At 48.6% G+C, this 18,323-nt stretch overlaps 1 protein-coding gene across 1 annotated transcript in view; it reads left to right on the top strand.

Moving 5' to 3' along the window:
- Positions 1-18,323, top strand: part of LOC132330402 (TGF-beta receptor type-2-like) — a 30,787-nt gene that overhangs the window by 2,023 nt on the left and 10,441 nt on the right. Inside the window, exon 2 of the mRNA XM_059852642.1 lies at positions 16,850-17,000. Coding sequence (XP_059708625.1) covers positions 16,850-17,000 — 151 coding nt within the window. The remainder of the gene's footprint in view (positions 1-16,849; positions 17,001-18,323) is intronic.

Genomic DNA, 18,323 nt, shown 5'->3' with positions numbered 1-18,323 from the left:
CCAGAACACTGAAATTCAGCTACTGGATTTCCCTAATTCTCCATGGCCAGCCCTACCAAGGCTTCAAAATATCCACCCTTAAACTTCTCCTCAATGGCAGTGCCTGCTGGAGGGCAGCATTTTTACATGGCTTTCTCAGCAGAAGGTGAGGACAGGAGCTGTAATTTCACCTCTGCTAGCATAAACCCTCACACAGGTGAGCAGAGAATCCTTCCAGAACAGAGAGCTGGTGCAGTCCTGGACTTACCTGGACCAGGACAAAAAAATACTAGGATCATTCAGAATTGGAAAACTGTCATACAGGGGAGTGGAGCTGGAGCCTTTCAGTGCCTTTAGGTTGGCCAGGAGAGAGGTGGGAGGTGAGCTGGCCATCTACAGACAGGTCCTGGGAAAACCTTTTCTGGCAGAGGGCTTCCTCTTCTGTGGAACAGAGATAAAACAAGATGTGCACACTGGAAGTTAAAATGCAGCACAACACAGTAAAGTTGTTCCAGCAGGTAGCTATAGTGGTGGATATTTATTGCTCAAAGCCTTCAAGATTGCAAGACTACCAGCTTGGAAGTCTATAACCTATGCAGAAACTACAGATTTGATATCAGAATTACTGTATTGTGCACATGGAAACACTCTGGCCTCAGAAGTAGGAATTGGGAGTTTTCCTGCCCTGTTTTCTATGAATGTTGGGAAGTTATCCCTTGTGCTCCATCTGTCAGGAACAGGGCTCACATCCAAACAGACATGGGGCTGAGCTCAGTCTCATCTCACAGAGGGGACAGCAAAGCATCACAACCCTCTAACCTGTGGAATCTGCCTCAAGAACATAAGCTAAGTGTCCCTGGTGTGACAGCAGCTTTCAGGGCTGTGAAGAGCCCCAGGAGCCTGGCAGAGCCTTTGGCATCCAACCTCCAAAAGAGGATACGAAACTCCAAATCTGCCAAGGCACATAACACTTCCCAAGGGAGAGCAAGCTATACCCCTCGGGCTCTGGTGAGGTTCCAAAGAAAGAAAAAGAAGATTTTTGAAATGAGGTGAGGTTGCAGGTCTGCTAGTCCAAGTCCTGTTCCTCTCTGCTTCCCCATAACTAGGTCTCCTGTTAAAAATGCTGGTCTGCTGAAATATCCTGACATTTTTGCCAGGTCTCCTGGGCTCCCTTTGCCATTGTTGATAGCTCTACAGAGAGTGCATTTGAGGGGTTACCTCCTGAGAGATGGTGGCTTTCTGAAGTCACATTCTCTTTGCTGCTTGCAAAAACTGTTCCCCCAGTGAGCCTCTTCAGCTAAATATATAGAGCGTATAGAATTCATAAATCAGGACAGGGAGCTCCAAGGCTGTCAGAAAAGCATCTCTGCCTTTTGATCTGCCCAAGAAATCTCTGACCTATCCCAGGCGCCTCAGGCAGCTTGTTCAAGAAGTTGGCCTCTTATTTCTGAGGTCACCAGAGCTAAAACCAAAGGTGGTAGTGCCACCAAAATGCCAGCCTGCTCCTCAGGCAGGGGCTCTACTGGGATTGCAGCCCAACACCAATGCATGCAAAATTTAGGAACACTGGGTCAAACAGTGAGAGGACAAGGGAAGGAACAAGACAAAGGAAGAGTCACCCTCCATTTCACAGGCATTTGCAGAAAGGAGCTGTGCAGGTCCAAGGACCAGCCAGAGCAGCAGAGCAAACCTCTCCTCCCAAGCTAAGCAGCATGTGAAGGTGGGCACTGCCCACCCCAGGACACAGGGCTGCAGAGCTGGTTATGACAATCCGTGTCATATTGATTTAATACAGCCAAAATAAAGGAAGAAATTACCACCCTCAGGAAGCTCCGAGGGGCTACCAGAGCCCCACATTGGCTCAGTGGAGGTAGCTGGATTGGGAGAAGGCACAGGATCCCGCTGCCTGAAGGAGAAACTTGTGCATCCTCCCATGAGGCTAAATAAGAGCAAAGCTGCAGCAAATTCTCCAGTTAGGAAATAAAAATGGAAGACATAAGAAAAACCCTGACAATGCAGAACATGAGTGCTCTGCACTGTTGCAAGTGCCATGAGACTCAGCAAGGAAAGTGATGGCTTATTTTCAATACACCTTTACACACCTCCAAATCTGATGCTATGGTTTCAGTCCTTGGTGTGAGTGAGATTAACTGAAGGTCAAGAGTGGCAGTGTACAGCTATGTGAGATGAATGAAAACTGGTATTTCCTCTCCCCTTGCACCTCTAGCTTTGCTCAGACTTGAGAGAGGCTAGTCATTGGTATAGCTGACCATTTGTAAAGCTTCACTCTGCATTTTAATAGGGGGCTTTGAGGAAAGAAATACCTTCTGAAATATTCAGTACAACTTGACACAATTTTCTAACCAAAAAATCCCAACAACACAAAATTGATGTTTCCTGGTATTTTACTGGTGTTATCACTGTTTAATGGTGGCCCCAAAGACATTTTTGTGTACTAGTAGTAAATAAGTTCAGCCAGCTGCAATCATGATACTAGTTACTCCCATTAGAGACAGAGTTCTGCACAGATGTATCCCACGTATTCACTGAATATGCAGAAAGTAAACATTGGCATTAAAAACAGGTGACTGGGGCCTTTTATTCTGAGAAAGAATTCCTCTCTACTGCCTGTACTCCACAGCTTTATATTGCTCTGTGATTTGCTCTGTCGAGTTTATTTCCTCAGGACATTGTTTTCCTCCCTCCTTAGTGATAACTCTTTGCAATAACATTTGCTTTCAGCCAGGCTCCGCAGTGTTGCAGCTTGCCATAAACTAATGAACTCTCCCATAGACTGTCATGTTTTCAAGGAAGCGCAACATCTGATACTTTTATTTAAAAAAACAGTCCCACCAAGGAGACAAAATCAGCAGCTCCCACACACTCTGCTCTTTTCACATCCCGAGCTCAGCGCTGTGTGCCAAGTGAAAGCCCCGCGCTGGAAGGGGCCTCCATGCAGAAGGGAGATAACACCACTGATGGCTGCCTGCCCTATCAAACCTACATTATGTCCATGCTGGACCCCAACTGTGGGATAACATTTCCTTAGGGATCTTCAGGGGGAAGTGAAGGAGTGGCTGAAAGCTGTCTTGGCCCTGCTTGCATGTACATCCCTGAATTCAAAGTCAACTCTTGTGATCCTGCCTCTGGAAAGGATCTGTAGTGTCCATCAGAGTCATATTTCTTCTTCTTCAGTTGGTTCATCTTTTTGTTACATCCCATGTAGGGTTGAAACTCTGCTGCCAGCTTCTGGTAACTGTCAAAATTTTAGGAGAAGTGGGAGAGCCTTCTTATCGTGCAATCCCCGCTGCAGCCCATGCTCCTACCAATTATGAGGCTCCAAGACCTAAACTTTGATGGAGCTGTTGCACTGCAGTGTTTTCCTTCCCATTGATAAGCCAGGAACAAATGACAGCTGATTTATACTACAGCAAATTCATCGTGGCATGTGGGTCATTAATGTGTCCAGCTGTGACCACAGCCTGCCAGGCTGTACTGGACACAGAGCTATGGCCTGTGTGCACTCCAGCAGCCCAAGGACATGCCTAAACCCAAGTTCTACCCTGGACTGCACAGTGTTATCTGGATTCAAGATTTATTTTTTTTTTTAAGGACCTTATCACTATTTGAGCTGAGTGATTTGAAGCAATCAGGCTGGGCTTGCTGTAGCTGGGGGGCTGGTGTGCAGTTCCAGCTGTAGTGGGGGGCTGAGGTGGGGTTCCAGCAGTGGCAGCTGCAGAGTGTCACTTTGCAGGATCCTGTTCTCTAATTCCACCTGTGCCTCTCTCAAAGTGGCCACAACTCTCAAAGTAGTTGAAGCAGCATCATATTGGACACATTTTGCTGACAGGAAGACCTCTCACCTTCCCACACTGTGGATGGAGACGTTCCCTTTAGCTCCATGTCAGTTACTGTCCACTGGACCCAAAACTCCAGTCTTTCTGGATAAGTAGATGTCCAAAGAAAGCTGTCCCTGGCAGCTTCCACCTTGGCTCCAGACTCAGTGCTGGTGAAGGTTTCTGGAGGAAATTCCAGACTGCCTTCACTCAGCCTGCAAAGAGCTGTTGTCCTGCCCATGCAGCAGTCGATGGCAAGTCCTCTAGCCATGCTTTGGAGCTGGAGACCTCCAGGACCATCACAAGCCCCCTAATGCACACCCTGCATGCAAAGCAGGGTGCCAGCCGTGCCATGGCAGGGCAATAAACCAGCCCTGTTTGCTGGCTGCCATGGCTGTGCTGCTTGTGCCAGCCGTGGGAAGCAGCACAGCCATGGCAGCCAGCAAACAGGGCTGGTTTATTGCCCTGCCTTGGGATCCAGGCAGGACAGAGCCCTGAAGCAATCACCTCAGCTGACACCCACTGATGTCTGATATTGCCCCACTTCCAAATCTCTCCCAGTCTCTTCAGTTCCTGCAACACCCCTGTGAAGATGTTCCTTCTGGGAACAATACACTTACATCTTTGCATCTGGAAGGTTTAGAGACATCTGCTGGAGTTCCTGGCCACTAAGAGGGGCCTTTTCTTTAGATCAACAATGGGAAACCCTGGGATTTTGATACTGATCCATTCTCCCTTCAGCCATCCCAAACCAGAATGCTTAGCCCTATCCTGCATTGCCATAGTTCACTGTGCACCACATCAAAGATGATGTTGCCAATGTGGATTCATAACGTGACCAGCAGGTGGGAAAATCCAGAGAAAAATTCCTTCACTTTTCCTGCAAAATCAGGAGGACAACTCAGGCCCCTTCCTGGAAACTGTTCTTGTGACTGCTGTGACTACAATGCACTCCTGGTACATTTACAATGAACAGTGATACAGATATTTCTTTTAAAAGATCCTTTGCTGCTTCCAGGTGGATTGTTAAATAAACTGCTGTCCATGCAGAATGAACGCCTGTGTCCCCCTCGAGTGTTTGACTGAGCAGGTTGCCAGTCAATGCAGCTGGAACAAGATGAGGAACATCTGTTTGATGTTGCTTGATAAAACTTCCTGCCTTGGAGACTCTAAACACCAGCATCCAGCATGGAAGAAACTGAATCAGCTGCTGTCTTGCTGCGTAAAGCATTTTTTCCATGCTAGATCTATCCCAAAATTAGCCCCAACCAGTCCATGATAGCAAAGAAGACCCTTCTTCTTACAGTGGGCAGTGACACACAGACCCATAAGCTCAAGCAGTTGAATGAATCATCCTTCTTCAAATAGACCCAGGGTACAAGCATCCACAGAAATAAGACCAATGGATCCCCTGGGATCTCAGTTCCCGCCATGCCTTTAATATGCCAAAAGGCACTCAGTGGAAGAAAATGCAGACGTTCCCACCAGAGGCAGAGGTATTAGCTCAGGGGTGAGGTCTCAGCAAACATTTACTGTGGTTTTGTATATGTGCCCTGTGCTCACCTGTTTGTAGAACAACATCATCCCATCCGAGCCTTCCTTTCACCCTTGCCAGGGCTATCAGCTCTGCAACAGGCTGTGGCTTGGGAGGCAGCTCTTGGGCAGAAGCACTGTTCAGCATATTCAGATTGTGGCATGTCTCAGGTGGTGTCCAGAGGTAGGCCTCTGAGTTGAAAAGACAAGGCACTACTGCAAAGGGATGAGATTGTGGAGCAGGAGATGGGGAATAGAGAATACTCCCTGCCTCATCATTTCTTTCATGCTGGAAGAGTAGCTTTGCCCCCTGAACCTCATCTCCCCCAGCTGCTGAGTCTCTCTGGAGCTGTGCTGCAGTTCTGCCCAGGGGCTGGGTCTTGTGGGAACCTTCTCCTGTAAGGGGGATCTCTTGAGAGGCATTGCAGAGACACACAAGCTCCTGTTACTTCTGTGTGTGAAGAAAAAGCACTTCAGGCTCTGTCAACAGGACTCGGTTCCGTTCCTGAAAAAAAATTCCTTTCCAACCCTGGCCCCCCTGCCCTCCTGCCATAGCTCTCTTCTGCTTTAAAAAATGGAAAATATTCAATTTGTATTCAACCCTACTGGGCAGTGCATTTTGCTAAGTTACAACACAAGCTCCCTAAAAGATTTTTTTAACAGGTGAAGAAGGGCATGAAAGAGAAGAACACACCATCTATTTATGTGCTAAACATGGGACACTTCAGGAGAAGGCAGAAAGTTTTTAGCATCTGTAACCCAAGTTAGCCTCAAGTTCCCTCTGACAGAACAAATTGCTTAATTACTGTTAGAGCTGGCCTAAACGAGGGCAAATTTCTACTCTACATAATGATTTCAGCAGACATAAAGAGCTGGCAGTGTTGGAACAAGCTGATGACAGCACATGGATGGAGAGTCCACAGAATATTTCTGCCCCAGCAGCTTGTGACACAGTCCCTTGCAAGCCCTTTTTCTCCTTGGGAACCAAAGTCATACAAATGCAAAAAATGCAAACTGGTCAGTCATAAGAAGTCCAACCAGAGATGAAGAGCAGCAGCTCCAGTCCAATGTTTCTTTGTGGGCTCAGCAAAGACCTTCTAGCGGATGGGATACCAAATGTGTGCCAGGAATTTCAAACACTCCTCAGGAAGTTCATCTAAATCATCAGTAACCCCAGTAACCCATTTGCACTTAAAACAGAGCAAACCCTGGTGCCCAAATGTGACCCAGATAATGTTTCTGACGTGTTTACCTATTTGGATGGTATCCTTCAATTTCAATTCCATCTATTCACGGAAATCCAGGATTCATGCAGAGCCTGAAAAATACACAGAAAATTGAATTCCAGAGCATAATATGATGATAATTATAAAAAAACACTGACTGCTGCACAGTAGTTTTACTTGAATGGCATTAGTTTAGGCAGAGCAATGTCTGCTACTGACTTGCAGCTCACATGTTTTTGCTACTTGGTTGATTGCTGCTGCTTTTTCTGTGTAAAAGGGGGAACTCATGACTGCAGCATCTGAGAATGAGCTGCAGAAGCTGCAGTTAATTGGGATATGGGATAGACTGTTGATCCCTCTGCATAAACAAGAGCAATAAAAATGATGGCAACAGCAGAGTGGGTTTGGTTGACTGTTGCACTCTGGCATGCAGCTCTCAGTCCTAAAAGTGCTCTAAAAATCCTCAGCAATTTCTGCAGCAACTTGCAACAGGATGAGCTCAAACCACCTGTGGTGGCCAGGCAGTGACTCCTGCTCCCCAGCAGTGTGGGAGGTGGGAGAATGGACTTATTTTTAAGACAAGAATTTAGTCAGAACCGAATCACTGCAAAGTGCTCTTCAAAGGGCTGAAATCTAGGAGCCCTCTGAAAGCATGGCAGGCAAATCCCCAATCATTAGAAGGCAACTTCCGCTGGGGATGTGCCAGGTCAGCCCTCTGCAAACCCCCGCTGGCAGCCCACAAGCCCCAGGCAGTGATGTGCTGATAATGCATTGCCTCACCCTGCAAGGACCCAGATAAGAAGAGGTGCTGGCAGGGCTGCTAAAATTACTTATGAGCTGCTGAAACTCAGCATTTCCCCACCTCCTCAGACCCTGAATAAGTTGCTTTGCTTTCCATCTGACAAGGAGGAATGGCACGTTCCCCCTGCCTGCTGTCAGGGCTGGTGGGAGTTGCTGTGGCAGTGGGGCCATGCTGTGGTGCTGGTGAAGGTCACCACACTGTATCCATGGTTTTCTCTTGGGCTGACCCCTGGCTGTGGGGTTCTTTTCCCCTCCTAGGCACTTCAGGCTGTGCTGCTGGCTTGGCTTGCTCTCTCTCGGGTTTTCCAGTACAACAGGGTGGAAAGGACATATAGGAACCAGAAAGAAATGGGGTCATAGGTGCAATGAAAGGGACTTGCTGTCAAACAAGGTTGCACCTTCAGGCAAGGATGGCTGCAAAATTTGGTTTGTGTCATAGCTCTCCTCATCTGACAGTCATAGCCCAGTGGCTGAAAAATGCCTTAAGGGATGAGTACAGGTATTACCAGGCAAATTCATACCTGCTTTTGTCTGCCAGGGAAGCTTTTGCCTGGCCTGGTCATGGCTCTGGAAGTACTGACCCTAATTATACAATGCCCCACAATATCCAGAAGGTAGGGAGTAAAAAACCCCCACTCTCAACCTGCTGTCCTGGGCAACGTGAGGGATTCCTGTGCTAGCCCTCTGTTCTAATCCTCAACCCTCCTTCGAGCTGTCTTTTCAAGGAAGGATGCAGAGCATCCCTGCTCATCTCACAAAGGAATAAACTAGCCTCCAGCAGAGGGGACAACCCCTAACTTTTGAGTTTTCTCCTTGTTTTAGGACAGCTTTCCTTGTTCAGCAAGTCAGCACAAGGATAGGTGCAGTGGTGACACCCACATGGAGCTGTGAGTTTGCCCACCAGCATTGCCCTCAGGGCTGTCCCATCCTGCCCTTTCACCACCCTCATCTGTCCCTGTCACAGCTGGAGTCACCTTTCTGTTCAAATTCCAGCCCAGCAATTGGCAAATGATGTTACACGGTCCATGAGTCCAGCCAGGTCTAATACAGCATTTCAGACTAATTGGACTTAGCTTCTTGCCCAGGTGAAGCAGGTGCTTGGCTGCCTCAGGGACTGACTGAAAAATAATGCAAATACCATGCAACCAGGTAAGCCCCAACCACCAACTTTACTGATATTTCAGTAAAGTGGATCCAGAAATACACACATCATTTTCAGACATTGTTAAAAGTTTCAAAGACACTGAGAAAAACAAATGAAATACTGCAAAGCCACTACTGTTTTATCCATGCCACGTTCCCCCATCCTCAGCTCAACATCTCTGGATGTAAACTGGCATTAATGGGAAAGAAGTTGTCCATGACACCAGAAAGCAAGTGCTCCTGAAAGAGCTTGAGTTCAGAGTCTAATGAGGGTACAGTTTTTGCCTCACCTGATATTTATAGTGCTTCCAAAGCTCAGCAAGGGCAGAACATCTTCCTTGTCATGTTGGGCTGGGTCCTGCTGGGCTTCAGGACCTCAGGACTGCAGGGTTGGCTTGCCTGGCTTTTCAAACTTTAATGCCAAACTTTATTTGGGGAGTAACCTTTACATTTTGAGTTCCTCAGCTGAAAGACAAAAAATAGGCAAGTGTCATACATTTCAAGACACAGGAGAAATCAACAAACTTACTTAAAAATATTTAAGTAAAATAAACTTCATCTTAATAACTTTTCCTCATAGCACACTGTCGTGTTCTATGTGCAATTTTTCCATAACTCTCTTCTAATGGCTTGCATGAGAGCTTGGATGCAAATTAACCATGAGGAGATGGGAAAGATCCTCCAGGAATTGCTCTGCATGTGGAAATGAATTTCAGTTTAGCCACTTCAGAGCAATTTTTTTGTTTACTTTCCACTGACATGAAATCAGCCACGGTTGCATAGCATGCGGGATTGGTTAGCCAGTTACATAATGCTTAATAAATCCAAGAGAAATAATATAAAACACATCACCCAGTCTGGGAAGAGGAGCAGTAACTCAGTCAGTGTCACTAACCCACCCAGGCCAGGCATCAGTGAAGTATCTGACCCAGTGCTGGCGGGATGCAGGGCTGTGCTGTTGCATGATAAATGTGATTAGGAAAAACGCTTGTTGCACATGTGGAGGCCTTAAGGACAGACAGATTGTGTGTGATGGTGAGGGTGTATCAGGAGAGCTCACAGCCTCGTGGGGAGGGCAGCTCAGCCTGTCCTGGGGGGCAAGGCAGGCAGTGCTGGCACACCCAGCTCCAGCTGGAGCTGCTGCTGGGTAAGGTGCTACCCCCAGCTCCAGCTGGCTCTCTCCTGGGTAAGGTGCTATCCCCAGCTCACAGCTGGCTCTCTCCTGGGTAAGGTGCTACCCCCAGCTCCAGCTGGCTCTCTCCTGGGTAAGGTGCTACCCCCAGCTCCAGCTGGCTCTCTCCTGGGTAAAGTGTTACCTCACCCCAGGAACGCTCCCCCGAGTGCTTCCTAAAATCACAATGGCCCTGCTAACAAAAAGAGCAAGATTAGGTGATTCATTATTTACCACAGATTATTTCTGCAGTGGTGTGTGGAGGAGAGAGAATGTTTCACTGGTGGTCCCTGGGGAGTGGGAAGGAAGGAAAGTGACCCAGGATGGGGCTGCCAGGCTGAACACAAAATGGTAGTGCTGATTTAAACCCAAAAAAAGTGGGGGGTGTAGGAAGACTGAAGGTACCTCTGGCCCTGCAGTGCCAGCTCTCTGGCTCTCCCAGGAAAGCTGTCCAGCCCACGAGTGTATTGCTCCAGGCACACACCACTGCTCTGCCTGGAGCAGCTCTTGGCCTCCTTTCCCACATTTTCCTGCCTGCTCTGCTCCCCCGCTTTGCTTCTAGTCCCAGAGGAGACCTGCTGATGCCTTCACCCACGCTGTGGCTAACTTCCAACAGAGGAAAAGCTAGGGATGAAGGGGTTAATTACTACAGGCACAGCATAAGCCAAGTCTGTAAGTGACTCCCTATTGCTATTTCGAAAAGAGGCTGCCTGGAAAGGGAAAGGAAAAAAAAAAAGAGAGGTTTACTTTACAACCATCATTATTTCATCTGCAGAGTTTATACAATGGAAAATAAAAGCCAGGGTACGTGAAGTCAAATAATTTCTGTTTCATTAATGGTATGGAAATCGTTTTGTTTTTATAGGGGAAAAACAAATGTGAACTTGATATGTGTGTGTGTGTGTGTGTGTGTGAGCATGCAACTCCCTTCATTGCAAAGGGCAGAGCAGTGAAATCCAGAAATAAAAAATGACTCAGAGGCCGTAGGACCTATGAGTCAGTTGAGCTGTTGTTGTTTTTAAACACAAGCGAGAGCACAATATGGCAAATAATTGCCCCAGCAGCCCCCCCGCCACCGGCATCCCCGCTGGCCCAGCCGTCCCAGGCTGCCCCTGCCAGCCCCCCGGGCTGGACACCGACCCCCAGGGACACAAAGGGCTGGAGCAGGGCTTGTCCCAGCAGGAGCAGCTTTGGGGGACAGAAAGTGAAATCTGCCAAAGGAACTCGAGATGTGGTCAGAGTGGATGGAGGAGACAAGTGCCTCGGAGAGCAGGTGGGAGAGAGCAGGGCCAGGGGCACTCCCCTGTCCTCACCCAGACATCAACTGACCAAAATCAAAGAGAAACTGCTCTGGCCAAGTCCTCCCTGCCGAGTGCCAGGCACCTCCTCACTGGCCCCTGGCACTCCAGCCTGCCTGGGCGCTGCTGGATGCTGAGATACCTCAGTACAAAACATCCCCACACCCCGAAGGCAGAGTCATTGTGCTGATACACAAAACTTGTGGAAGGCACCCGAGAAATACCGGAGATTACCAAAGCAGAAGGACAGACAGCAATCTGCAGAGCTTGTCCCTCCCCTGGGTGAAGTTAGATCATGATGTAATTTAAGCATCTGAAAGAGACTGGAGAAGCCTGCTGTTATGATCCATACCCAATTTACTTTGTGATGGGACTGAGCAGTATTTGCTAAACACTGAATTTAAAGGGATATTTTCACAAAGGAGAAATAAGCGGTAGAAGTCAGTTACCAGCCTGTTTGAAGAAGGTCCAAGCAAACCAGAAATGCATACTGCATGTCCTCCTGGCACTGGAAGAACTGGTGTCTAACACAATCAAAATCAGTCCTTTTTTATGCACCAGGAAAGATTTCTGGCTCATTCCTTGCTCCATACTGTACTCTGCCAAGTGCAGTATTATGCAGGACCACATACCTGAGGGTGGAGCCTGGGTCGGTCCCCTGATCCGAATGCAGCACTGATGGATTTCCTGGGAGAGCCAGTGGCTTGTGCCTTGCAGAGGCCAAAACTGGGATATTAAGATTTTTCCAGCTCCATTTGGTCTGCTCTACCTCTCCTACAAAGATAAAGATACAGGGTAAAACACATGGATGGAGAAGAGCAGCCTGTCACTAAAAAACTCTTTGGTTCAGCAGCACCAGACCCCATCACTGGAGAACAGGAGGAAACTGAGCTGCATCCAAAATAGAAGTACAACACTTTGAGGTCTGGTTCTGGGGAGATTCTGCAGCACAGCAGGATGCTGCAACAAGACCAGGCAAGACTACAAGAAATCTGCAAGAAATCTGGGATCACTGTTACACAGGTCATGCTGAACAACTGACATGGGAACTTCTGACCCTGCACAGAATCTCCTGGAAATCAGGATATAGGAATTACCCTGGTGCCCATCAGTGGCACTGTTGTTGCATCATGGAGGAGGCAGCTCAGGAGTAACCTGGTGATGGGGAACACCTGGTGCTCTCACATGGGTCAGTGAGAGAGCAGAGCCCATCAGCTCTGCTGCTGGATTAATCTTAAAAACAAAGTACTGCATATAAAAAGGAAAGAATTTGTTTGTTCTCATAATAATTTTATGAGGCTCTGTTATTGCATACTTGTGTCATTAACCATGGATAAAAGCCCAAAGCAAAACCTAATCCTAAGCTTGGCATCAGACTCAGGACTCACCGCAGAGCCCAGGCTCACCCAGGTGGGAAAGCAGGTCCCAGTGCAGGTTGTGTTTCCATCAGGGCACCTCTCTGGGGGCTTCCAGGAAGAACAGGGCTGCAGAGTTGAGTTAGAGCCGCTCCCCAGTCCTGTGTTTGAGTGAACTGCTCATTAGAGAAAGCAAAGAGCATCTCAGCTAATCTCCCTAGCCTTGGTCTCTCCCAGTGCAAAGTCTGGGGATTACAGGTTGACTGACTTGCATGGAAAAGATGATGCAAGGGCCCCCAGAGCCACTACAGCAGCGGCAAGCTGGGCAGCCCTCTGTGACTGCTGAAATAGTGTCAGCCCATCCTGGGGTGCTTGGAGATACACAGAAAAGAGAATAGACCTCACTGCAGATCATATACAACCTAAAAATTAAAAATTTTCTTTGTCCTTGAGAAATACAAGCAATGTAAAGGCAGTTATCACTGCAAGACAGAGCATGAGCTGAAGGTCCTATAGTGGAGGCCCTGGGTAACAAAAGCCTTGGTGTCCTTCCACCTTGGGAAGGGAAGGGCTGGGAACAGGGATAAGTGCCCTAACATCTCACTCCAAACACATTCCCTCAAGCCCATCTTGGTGTTTAGCTGTCCCAAAGCACCATGTCAGGGAGAATACTTGAGAACTGAAAGTGTTCAGCCTGCTCCTCAGTGAAAATGCATTTCCTGCCCTTGCTTGGGCTACAAGGAACTTTCTCCTTGCCTGTAACAAATGTGCTGTGCCTGCACCCTCAAGCACCCCCAGCTTGCTCCTTAGTGGTTCCTCCTCCTTGGGGACCACAGTGTGGGGAAAACTGGAGCCAGAGAGAGGTGCTGGGTGACCCACCTGCTCTCTGGGGCTGCAGTGGTGGACAGTGGCTCACAAAATCCCCCTCCATGTTCTTACAGGTGCAGTCCCTGCTGGCAGAAAGCTCATCTGCTGTGGGTGGCTGCTTCTGTGGCTGCAGTGGTGGGACTGGGGTGGAATTCTCTTGGAGAGCTGTTTCCAATGACTCCTGTATGGGGGTATGGGGAAGAGAGTAGGTTATTGACTACAGCAGTCGTGTTTCCATGGGCTTTGCAGGTGGCCTAGCAGAGGTTGTGGATGCCCTGTGGGCAATGAGAGCCTGGAAGACTGCCCCAAAATGCAGGAAAAATATCCCGGTGTCCTTGGGTGGTGGTATAACCCCTGCTGCTATTGCAGGAGAGACACAAGCACTTCTGGCATTATTTTTCCATTATTCCCTGACTAGCAAATCATCTCATATTCTCTCAGTAACCTCTCTGGGGTCCCAGTTATAGATACCAGAAGATTTGATCCTGCTCTCGTGCAGGAGAACAAGCCTTCCTATTGATGGGAAGCCAAGCTTGCTGTGAGCCCACCTCTCGGTGACTTCAAACCATCTCTCCAACCGTCGTTCCACAATAACTTTGACTAACTGTACTATTTATTGGCTCACATCACATCCTTATGGCTTCAATTTATTTTTGGAAAACTCAACCCACATTTAATTAGTTTATAGTTTGTTCCAAGTTTTGCTTATCCAGCTTTTTTTTTTTTTGCCCTAACTTTTTTTTTTTTTTTTTCCTGAAGTTTGTATTTTGATGTTTAGCATTTGCCTTGGCAACATCTGGAACCCGTTTATGGAAGTGTATTGTTACTTTTACTGCTTGTGCAGCTTTATTAAATCATCTGACTATTAATATTGAAAGTGTTCATCTGGGTCTAATCAGGGCCAAGATGAGTGATGTGGCAGTTAAATTGTACCTACGAGTTAATGGTTCAAGGACACACAGTCCTGAAGAACCTTGCAGTGGGCTTTGGGCTCTTTTTAGCTGCCTAGGACAAGAGGGAGGTGGGGGGGAGAAAAAAGAGATATCCCTGCTCTTTCTTGCAGAGCAGATAACAGAATCCCAGCCTGAGTTAGTTTAGAACAATTTGTCTCCAAAGGATTTTGTCCAGTTACTGCTTTATTTCTGGCTCTTGTTTCCATATTTAACTCCTTCATCTGTTCTGGCTTCCCCTCTGCACAGCACAGCCAAGCCAAGATCCCCAGCACACACACCAGTGCACCACGGGCGAGTCTGACCTTCTGCCCTGAGATCTCAAGCAAACCCTAGATATAAATAAGTAAATAACATACCCGGTGGGTATAAATATATAAATAGCCAACCTCATACAGCACCAGCAACATCCACGACCTGGATTTGTCATGTTGCTACTCCTCTGCAGAGCCTGCAGGTGTCCCTGGGGTGATGGTGCTGAGCCAACCCCACAGCAGCCTGCTGGGAGCACAGCGCCAGCTGTGGTGTGGATGGGTTGAGCTGAAGGGGTGGAAGAGGAACTGTGGCAGTGACACCACCAGAGCACAGCCCTGGGTGTGGTAGGGCTTGGGTTTGGGGTGAGAAACCAGTTTGCCTTCAATTCTCCGTTCCCATGAAATTACCCAAACGGAGTTTGTAGGGTGCTATTGGTGGCTATTGTAGTGGCTATTGCTGTAGGTTGAAGGCTGCACACAAGTGCTGGGCTTGATTTCTGTTCCACACCCAAAATTCTCATCCTCCAGTGGAGTTTTGCCTCAGATTCTACAAGCCCTGCTCTGGCAGAGCAAGGCAGGGAGGTGAGGGTTGCTCATGCTGGCTGCAGGTGCTTCCAATCCCATCTGAAGCCATGGTTTTGGTAGCTCACCCTCGAATGGATGTGGGTAACTGGATCTTTTGAGTTCACCCACAAAATCCCAGGCTGCCCCAGCAGGGCCAGAGTGGCCTCATGGAAGGGGGGATGCTGAGCAAGAAGGTGGTGGGCAACATCTTCATCAACCCCGCTCCCTGCTCCCCCAAAACCTGGCACAACACAATCCCTGCTGAGCTGCATTTTAAGCCTGGCATGGGCCATTTAAGCCAAAATTTCCTCCTTCCAACCTTCAGATCCAACAGTCTTTTCCTCTGCACCCAGATTTTCCCCTCACCATTAACCTTGGCCCTAAATACAAGGCCATGGGAGCTTGTAAATGGTTTATTTCTGTGTGGGAGCCTTCCAGCAGTTCTTTATGACTGTTGCAGGGAGGGGGGTCTGGGCTGGTGAGGGAAGCCGAGCAGGCACGTGGGATGCTGTCAGAGCAGGCTGCATGCCCTGGATTTGGGGAGCAGGGAAGTTAAAAACCCCTTTTTGCTGTTGGGACAATACCTGCACTAAAAAGGGTCCATGGGCTCAGCTGTGCACACAGGCAGGTCACAGAGGTGCCACAAAGAACACAGGAGTTCCTGCATGTCACTGCCAGACCTGGGGGTGCCAACAGCTGTGCTGGGCCAGCAGGGCCCTGCTTGCAGGGGCTGAGTCTCCCCAAGCCATACTCAGGAACTTTACAAAGTTTTTTTTTCTTTAGACTTACAGCTGGTGATGGAAAACTCTGTGAGGGCTGTGGCAGCACAGTGAGCTAAGACTGCCCTTTCCATAGGGGCTGGGAGTACCCAGCACTGCTGGGTGGTTCAGGGACATGGCAGCCAGAGAATCATGGATGGCCCAAAGCTTCAAAAAATTAGCTGCTGTAGTTCATGTTCACACCTGAACACTTTGGAGTGCATATATTTAAGTTAAAAAAAAAAAGTATAAATAAATATTTCTACATAAGCCACTCAGTGGCATTTTTTGAAAGACATTTAGCAGCCTTAAGACAGGAAGTTTAAATTTAGCTGGGATTTATCCCTTAACCAAGCATAGTTCATGCACCCTTCCTATAAAAATAGAGATAATGTTATGCCCGTGAGATAGAGGCAGAGCAGCTCCCCACAGGCAGCAGTTATTGCTGCTGCTGGGGCAGATCTGAGGCTCAAGGGACATGAGAACATCTCGTGCTGGGATGGGCACAGTGGGCAGTGGAGCCCTGGAGGGAGCAGCCCTGCTGCCCCAGAGCTTGGGAAGTCTCAGCACACACTTGGGGAGAGGGTAGCAAACAGGTTTCCCAGCCTGGCCTCATTGAATAGGAAGGGGGAGGACCAGGAGGCAGCAGGAGAGGCGGGAGCTGTCCCAGCCTGGCCGTACATCCCTCCCCTGCACCTCTCCTGCTGAGAGGGGAATAAGTGAAGTCTTGAGGCATACAGCCACCCGAGATGTCCCTTTTCGAAAGTACTCGGGATGAGGGGAAGCGCCAGTTTGAGCCTGGGTTGTAGAGGAAGAAGTACATTTCCCCTTGATGATAAATAATATGGGGAAAGCAGAGGGAAAATGCGATTCTCTGCGATTTCCCAGGCTTCTGTCCAGCGGGACCGGCCCGTAGCATTCCCCCAACTCCTCAGGGCTTTGGGATAACACAAAGCACAATTGACCGGGCGATGGAGAGCCAGACAAAGGCTTTTAAAAAAATGCATGGGAGAAATGGGGTCAGGGGAGGCTCCTTGTCCGCTGGCTGTGCCAATCGCTGGGCATGGTGGTTGTTTTTCCCCGCCGCGCTCACCTGCAGCCCCTGTGCCCGCAGCCTGCGGTGCCGGCGCCCGCCGCAGCCTCAAGACCAACCTGTGCAAGTGGTGCGACTCCACAGCCCCAGCCTGCGAGGAGAAGGTGTGCTACAGCAACTGCAACCTCAACTCCTACTGCGAGGACCCCTACGAGATCTGCGTGGCAATATGGTAAGGGAAATCCCCTCTCCAAGGGGAGACGGGGAAGAAGGGGTTCGTGTGTGCGCCCCTGTGCTTGTGTTATTGCCTATTGCAGTAATTCAGGGCTTTCTCTTCCTCTCTCCTTGACTCCATTATAATTTAAATTACAATGCGCTGTAAAAAAATCATTTCGTCTGCCCTGTAATTAGTACCAGTTTATTTTCTAAATAAATTCAGCTTTTGAGTGCCTGACACAAAGCACGTCAAGCTTGCTGCAGGACCTATAAACTCCCATAAACCTCTGAATTTAGCTTTACAAGCTGAACCCAAGGGCAAACCAGCAACCCTGACCTCCAAACCTATGATGTCCTCTTGCATCAGGGTGAAACCTCAGTTCACATGCTGGGGTGCAGCCAAGGTCAGTCCTCATCCAGCACATGGACATCCGAGCTGGCTCCACACTGGGGTTAACCCACTGGGTTAAACCCACATCTTTCCCATCCCCTGGAAAAAGTCCTTTTCTGCTCCTGAGAGGTGCCTGGACAGGAAACACAATCTTGCATTTCAGGCCAAGCATACACTGCATGGTTTGGCCCGGAAGAGTGCCTCCCCCAGCTTTTTTGTCCCCACGAGCAAAGCTAAAAAAGCATCCATTTTGGGTCTGCCCAGAGTGATTTTCCTCCACTTTCCCTTTTAATTTGGCTGCCAAAGTGAAAGCCAGCCAAGCACTTATCGCTAGGCTTTATCTCAACCTGCTAATTAGAGTGAATGCTGTATGCCAGCTTTCAGTGGGAGTTTGCCTCAACCTAATTGTTGCATTATGGACTTTTAAAAAGCAAAACACAACAAGAAACCCAAACAAACAAATAACAAAATCCACCCCCTGCCCCAAATTCACCTACGCACACATGGTGAAGCCACCTTAAATCCTGGCTAGGCAATCCAGTGTGTCACTGGGTTTTTCCTATTTACAGCTTACATGTACAGGAAAAAGCAAGGCCCCTGCAGCAGGAATCCCCATGCCAAGGAATAAATCCCACTGCACAGGATGGAGCTTCATCCTGCAATGTGTACTGGATGGGGTGAGGCAGCCACACAGTCACAAATACCCTGCCAACCCCTCCCAGCACCTCCCATCCCATTCTAAGATTCAGCCAGAGAATAAGATCCCTGCAGGCAGGGCTCACCTCCAGGCCAACTTTGCTGCTTGCTGCTCACTTGCAGAGACATATGTGGATCATACAAACTTGTCCTGAGTGGGTATCTCAGTCACAGCAGCAGCTTTGGCCTCATGCTCACATCCTTCAGGAGCTCAGCCTTAGCAGAAGGGGTTTCACCCTCCTAGGGCTCTTC

The sequence above is a fragment of the Haemorhous mexicanus genome, chromosome 8, assembly GCF_027477595.1.
Source record: "Haemorhous mexicanus isolate bHaeMex1 chromosome 8, bHaeMex1.pri, whole genome shotgun sequence".
Taxonomy (NCBI): domain Eukaryota; kingdom Metazoa; phylum Chordata; class Aves; order Passeriformes; family Fringillidae; genus Haemorhous; species Haemorhous mexicanus.
This window is presented reverse-complemented; position numbering and strand designations above follow the sequence as displayed.